A 7,095-nucleotide genomic window follows, 5' to 3' on the forward strand; every position below is an offset into this window, starting at 1 on the left:
GGCCTTCCATCAATTATAGTGATGAAAAAATGACTCGCCATCTCCTAATTGGATGTGCCTTTAGAGAGAAATGCAGGGATTACATAATGAAAGAGTTTCTATTTTCGATTTGAATTATTTCGTTTTAAATTAAAGACATTTTTTATCATGTCTGTGAGGCAATTCGCGGAGTTTAGGTTCATCATTGTGAAGCGCTCCTGTTCAAGACCGAGACGGCAGAAAGCGTTTGTTTTCTTTATTTTATAAAAGCACAACGTTTTGTTGATATTGTGAGTGCACGCAAATAAAACTAGGCCCTTTACAGTTACGAATGATGTATTACTCTTACCTTTATGAGCAAAAATGACGGCGTTTTAAGTTGTTTCCACTGTTAGAAAAAAAAGCAAGTGATCGCGCTGGCGCCTCCATGTGCTGCAGAGCGCTTTAGCTTCAACTCTCCGCACAAACGATTGGATATGCGTTGAAAATGTATAGGGCCCCATTCCTATATTTTGCCTGGGGCCCCCAATTCACTAAATCCGCCCCTGCAAAAGGGTTCAGCTGACCAAAAACGTTTGGGGAACCCTGGTGTAAAGCAAGCAAGTTCCAGGAAAAACTATTAAAAGTAAGTATAACAATTGTACAGCAACAAAGATCTAAACAACGTCAAATGTTTTGCCATGTAATCATGAGTAATTGCTAAATTATGATGATTTACATAAAACCACTTCTGAAATGCTAACAAAAATTTCCAAAAGTTCCTTTTTTTGGGGGGGATATGGTACTCTATGGTATTCTTTGAAGTTAATACTATGGTACATGAATATGATATTCATACAGTTCAAACAATTCCATAACAGTAACATAATACTTGTTTTTTTTTTAATAAGTTAGTATGTTTGAAGGGCTTTCTATAAATAGCAGCTGAAGTGTCAGTGTGCTCTGAGGGCAAGCGTTCAGTAATGCAGGTCACCCAGTTACCACAGCTGATCCATGATCCGGGTCACAGCAAGACAAACAAACCCCACCAGACACAAACACACGCATCGACCGCATTCACTGGGGTTATGCAAAGATTTGAGCAGACAATCTGCGGTTTATTCACCTCTGCGTCTTTAAGACTGATGATGTCGATGTCGCACTGCTGTGCTCTGCTAACCAAATCAGCATCAAAGTTTTCGATGAGGATCAGGGTTTTGACTGTGTGCTGTCTGCCCGAAACACAGTCCAACAGCAGCTTGGCCTTCTCAGGTACGTCACATACGACTGTAGAGATACAGGCTGCAAAACACACACAAACATATGTAGTGATACAATAATAAAAAAATAGGAAAAACACCCTCTTGATCTTCACGCTGAATACTTAAAGTTAGAAATCCCTAAATCTAATAGTGACCTAGCAAACACCACTAAAAAGACAACAGGGACATCCTGTAAGACACATATCTGCATGCATACTAAATCAATGACTAATAAACAAACAAACTTAATCTAAATACACTATCTCAAGATAAAACTGCATGAAAAATTGACATACCTTTTTCGAGGATGTAGCCTATTGCTTCTGTGCCCAAGGTGTCATACAGAGGAACTGATATCAGAGAGTAAGTGTAGCAGGCCAGCTCTGAAATCGTCCACTGAAGAAAGATTTCTGACATTAGTGACACAATTTTTGCAATCTCGAAAGTTCGAAGATGAACTGCACAATGCACATTAAGGAAACACACACATTTGTTCATTGTAATCTGTGGGTCACACATTCAGAGTCCCAAATAGAGCAGAAACTCAAGACAGGGGATTTTAACATTGTCATTTCAATCTAAATTGAAATTAAAGATTAATTTTTATCTTTTAAAAGTGAAGTGTGTCATATCTGCACCATTACCAAACGGAATAGCAAATAATGCTTTAAAAACTCCCCCCCCCGCAATTGGTCATACAAAGACTCAAAAAACTTGTGCTACTAGATGAGAAAAAAAAATTTAATATAGAAATTTGGACCATTGACTATACAGTATCTACAATCTCAATTGGGAGTGTCAATGGTCCATTTGAGAGATAGGTGGCGGTAATGCACTGCGATCCGCCGTAAAGCAAGAAGAAGAAGAAGACGCGTCATGCGCCGGCTGTCGAGGTCGCGCTCAGGACAGTTCAGACATACTGTTTAGTTTCTTGCACAGTTTTCTCGTTTCGTGTCTTTACACATCAATGTATCGCCACGAGCCGCAGGGTTTAATTTGGTTTTGTTTGTGTATGTTTTTTGACTCTCAAAGCCGTGATTCCCATTCACTTCCATTATAAGACTGACAGACTGCAACGGTTTGAGTTAAAAATCTTCGGTTCTGTTCTACTGAAGAAACAAAGTCACCTACATCTTGGATGCTCTGGGGGTAAGCAGATAAACATCACATTTTCATTTTTGGGTGAACTATCCCTTTAATGTTAATTCCAACATTTACTAAAGCATTATTAAAATCAAAAGTTGTGCATGTTAACATTAGTTAATGCACTTGAATTAACATGAACTAACAGTGAACAACTGTATTTTCATTAACTAACATTAACAAAGATTAATAAATACTGTAATAAATGCACTGTTCATTGTTTGTTCATGCTAGTTAATACATTAACTAACATTAACTAATGGAACCTTATTGTAAAGTGTTACCCATATTTCTCTCCTGATTCAGACAAGACTTTCTTTACTGGAGAAAGCAATATTATGTATAGAGGACTCGTATTTAGGCCAGAAGCGACAATTTGAAGTTAAAAACGCATTAATTATGGATTTGTTTACAAACTTTTCACGTCGCAAGATGTTAATTAATGGACTGGGGTCGTGTGGATTATTGTGATGTTTTTTTCAGCTGTTTGGACTATCATTCTGACGGCACCCATTCACTGCAGAGGATCCACTGGTGAGCAAGTAATGTAATGCTACATTTCTCTAAATTCAGTGAAGAAACAACCTCATCTACATCTTGGTTGGTCTGAGAGTGAGTACATTTTTTCCGCAAGTTTTTAATTTTGGGTGAACTATTCTTTTAAGATGAATTATATTATTGATTTAAATCTGGTCAAAATCTAAACAAGTGTAAAGATGCATTTGGGTAATAAATCACATATTTAGTAGCTAACATTAACAAAGATTAATAAATACTGTAATAAATGCACTGTTCATTGTTTGTTCATGCTAGTTAATACATTAACTAACATTAACTAATGGAACCTTATTGTAAAGTGTTACCCATATTTCTCTCCTGATTCAGACAAGACTTTCTTTACTGGAGAAAGCAATATTATGTATAGAGGACTCGTATTTAGGCCAGAAGCGACAATTTGAAGTTAAAAACGCATTAATTATGGATTTGTTTACAAACTTTTCACGTCGCAAGATGTTAATTAATGGACTGGGGTCGTGTGGATTATTGTGATGTTTTTTTCAGCTGTTTGGACTATCATTCTGACGGCACCCATTCACTGCAGAGGATCCACTGGTGAGCAAGTAATGTAATGCTACATTTCTCTAAATTCAGTGAAGAAACAACCTCATCTACATCTTGGTTGGTCTGAGAGTGAGTACATTTTTTCCGCAAGTTTTTAATTTTGGGTGAACTATTCTTTTAAGATGAATTATATTATTGATTTAAATCTGGTCAAAATCTAAACAAGTGTAAAGATGCATTTGGGTAATAAATCACATATTTAGTAGCTCTGACCTCTGGTCTGTTCTGAGAGAAGATGCCGATGTAGGGGTCTCTGTCCTTCGAGTGTCCTTTGTGCAAAAATGCTGATCCCAAATTCTCTGCTCGCTCAATCACCTGATGAAGAGGAAATGACAAATAACTTAACCAAACCAGAAAAAACGACTTGTTAAATGCAGTTCACTGTGCACAGAGAGGAAGGAGAAATTAAAGCAAAAGATCCATATCAACCATAAACTTATTTCTTTAAATAGTTTAAAATCAATTCCAATTCAAAGAACTTTATTTTTCCATTAGGAACTTCATATGTTAAAGGTTATCAGTGCATGCATACAGTATCATGTGCAAACTATGTAGCTTATTAACAAGAAGCAAAGTGAGGAATGTAAATTTGACACTGCTTCAGCAGTTAAACAGGTTCCCATAAGCCCTTTTTACAGTTTGACCCACCTGTGCAAGTGCACCCTTTACAACCATACCAGAAACCTGCACTTAAGAGGTCTGAAATCCAAATCCAGCTTCTCTACAGGTGTGCGTCAGATGCACTGATTACATGACACACAGATGAGGCATTTTGAAAGAACATAATGTCTCGCTGTATGAATTACTTCACAGGTTTTACAGCATGCTAGATGTTAGTTATGTTACGTTTTTATGAAATCACCCAATGCACCAGGTAACTTATTAACTTGAGAGCTAAGACAACAGTAAATGTGAGCTATAATAAATCCCAAAGCTCAACAATAAAGATGGGCGGATGGTGTGGCGCCAGTGTGAGAGACGGGGCAGTTCTGCATTTGTACTCTTGTGTCTTCCGTTTTCTTTGATGGATTTAACATTGTGAATTCTGCTGATTTAAGTCACCGAGGTCAAGTTATTGAATAATATGAATTTAATACATTATCTGCACTCTAACCTTTAATTATAACCTTAACATTTAATAAGAAATCGAACAAAATTATTTCTAAATAAAAAATATAAATATGTTAAAATACAAATGCATGATTTCCAAATATTATTGCAAAATATGAATTTAATAAATTATCTGCTTTCTAATTATTGATGATAACCTTAAAGGAAACTAAAATAACCACAGCAGCATTAACAACAACCTTGAAATAAGAGCACGAGGTTTATCTGATAATCATGTAAGTAGGTTCGTTGCTATAGCAAACAGACTTCTGGCGCGTTTTCTTTCAGAATCATCATTCGCCGATGGAGAGGAAAAGTTAAATACTATAGCATTTTATTTTATGAAAATGAGATCAATAATTAAGTTTTCGCACTGAAAGAGAAGTGATCTCGCGCAGACGTGCCAGGCTATATCTGCAGCTAAACTGTATAAAAAGCAGAATGAACTGAAACGTTAATACAATAAACACAATAAATAAATAAAATCGTGCCAGAAAATGCCTAATATGGACAAAGGCATCGATCGCTGCAGCTAACCTGAAAAAAAGCAGAATGAACTGGTGAAACGTTAAGGCAATAAACACAATAAATAAATACAATTTATGAATGATGCAGTGCTAATTGACATATAATGTATTACAGTAGCCTACAGAAACTATAAAGTATATATTTCATATTTTATTTTATTACTCTGTGCAGACATTTGAAATAATTGTTTGTAGTATATAAAACCATCATAAAATTGCCATTAGGAAAAAATTATAGATTACAAATGATTGATTATTTCCAGCAGTGTATTTGATTTCTTATAGAAAATTCAAAGTAAGAGATAAGAAAATAATTCCTTGTGAAAAAAAAATATAATAATAATAATAATAATACATAAATATAAACATACATAACATAACATATACATACATAAAATTATTAAATTTGACATTTCTGCCACTTCTGAAATGATGGCTACGATGACAAACATTTTGTCAATGATGACAAAATGTTAGCCTATACATAATACTTTTAAAGCTCTTTTTTACATAAATTTCCACATATGCCATGTCATGCCATAGCATCATAACAATAGACAAAAGTGTTTTTTTTCCTAACCTATGGTTCTGTAACTATAAAGGCTGCTGTGTAATTTGCCCCCTGACTAAGCATTTAAAGAATTTAGGGGAAGCATTTAAATAATCCTGTGAATGCACTTTAAGAATGCGATGCCAAAGATTCACAGCCCTACCCGTGATATAAGATTTTGGCCATATTGCCCATCTAAAGGCAGGCGTACACGGTGCGATTCTGAAGGTCCGGAACGTCGTGAGCTCTGGCACATGTCACGATTGAGTTTATCCGAAAATCGTACGCTTGATTACTATTCCTGAGGAAAAACACGCCCTCCTCATTACCCTACGGACAAAGAAATGTAGAAATAAATAAATGTAGAAATGAATAAATGAAGAAATAAATACAATTTGAAAATACATAAATATAGAAATAAATACGTAAATAAATACATAAATGTGGAAATAAATAAAAGTGGAAATAAATAAATGTCTACATAAAAGAAAAATAAATAAAATGTGGGGGGAAATAAACAAATAAGGAAATAAAAGTATAAATAATTATTTTGCTTTTTACTTTTCTTCGCATATTTATTTATATATTTATTTATTTTACATTTTTACATTTCTTTGTATATTTTTTATATATTTTTTTTATTTATAATTTTGTCAGGTTTGGCATTCCATAAGTGGTGAGGTTAGTGAAAATATCAGAAGACTTACATAATTACAAAAGCATGTATCAATTACAAAAAGTATGGATTAAAACAGAAATATGGAATATATGGATATGGAAGCAGAAATATCAACCTACCTCTGAGTATGAAAGCCATTCATACGGCTGCTTTGGTTTTCTGGATCCCAGACAGGGACCGTTTTCTGAAAAGAAATATAAAGATATCACATACAGGCCAATTTGATTTTTTTTTTGTTGTTGTTATTTTTATATATTCAGCATCATGAGATATATTAATGCTGACCACTTTACCACAGGTTGATATAGCATTTCATTGCAAAATATAACTATATTATCACACAGATCTTTATATTAAAGGGGTCTTATGATGCTTTTTTAAAGATCATTATTTTGTGTATTTGGTGTAACAGAATATGTTGACATGCTTTAATGTTCAAAAAACACATTCTTTTTAAAATACTGTACATTACTGTAGGTCCTCTATGCCCCGCCTCTCTCAAACACTTCGTTTTCTACAAAGTCCCTCCTTCCGACAAGCACAGTCTGCTCTGATTGGCCAGCTAACCCAGTGCATTGTGATTGGCCGAACACAGCAAGCACTCGTCGGAAATGTAACGCCCCTTACCATAATCGCGAGCTTCAAGCTTTCAAAATAAATGTAAAGACAGTAAATAATGTCATTAGTTTTACCATCAGCTCAAGCCCAAAAGGGGAACAGTCTCGTGACAGACACAGTGATGAA

The 7,095-nt window shown here is 34.8% G+C and overlaps 1 protein-coding gene across 2 annotated transcripts in view; it reads right to left on the reverse strand.

Moving 5' to 3' along the window:
- The window catches only part of acsl1b (acyl-CoA synthetase long chain family member 1b), a 25,516-nt gene that overhangs the window by 9,116 nt on the left and 9,305 nt on the right, over positions 1–7,095 (reverse strand). For both annotated transcript variants that reach the window (XM_016576200.1, XM_016576199.1), the window contains exons 4-7: positions 6,471–6,535; positions 3,699–3,800; positions 1,517–1,616; positions 1,085–1,260 (exon numbers count right to left, since the gene is read on the reverse strand). In XM_016576200.1, the coding sequence (XP_016431686.1) occupies positions 1,085–1,260; positions 1,517–1,616; positions 3,699–3,800; positions 6,471–6,535 (443 nt within the window). The remainder of the gene's footprint in view (positions 1–1,084; positions 1,261–1,516; positions 1,617–3,698; positions 3,801–6,470; positions 6,536–7,095) is intronic.

Source organism: Sinocyclocheilus rhinocerous, unplaced genomic scaffold, assembly GCF_001515625.1.
Source record: "Sinocyclocheilus rhinocerous isolate Xijiao unplaced genomic scaffold, SAMN03320098_v1.1 scaffold4219, whole genome shotgun sequence".
NCBI lineage: Eukaryota > Metazoa > Chordata > Actinopteri > Cypriniformes > Cyprinidae > Sinocyclocheilus > Sinocyclocheilus rhinocerous.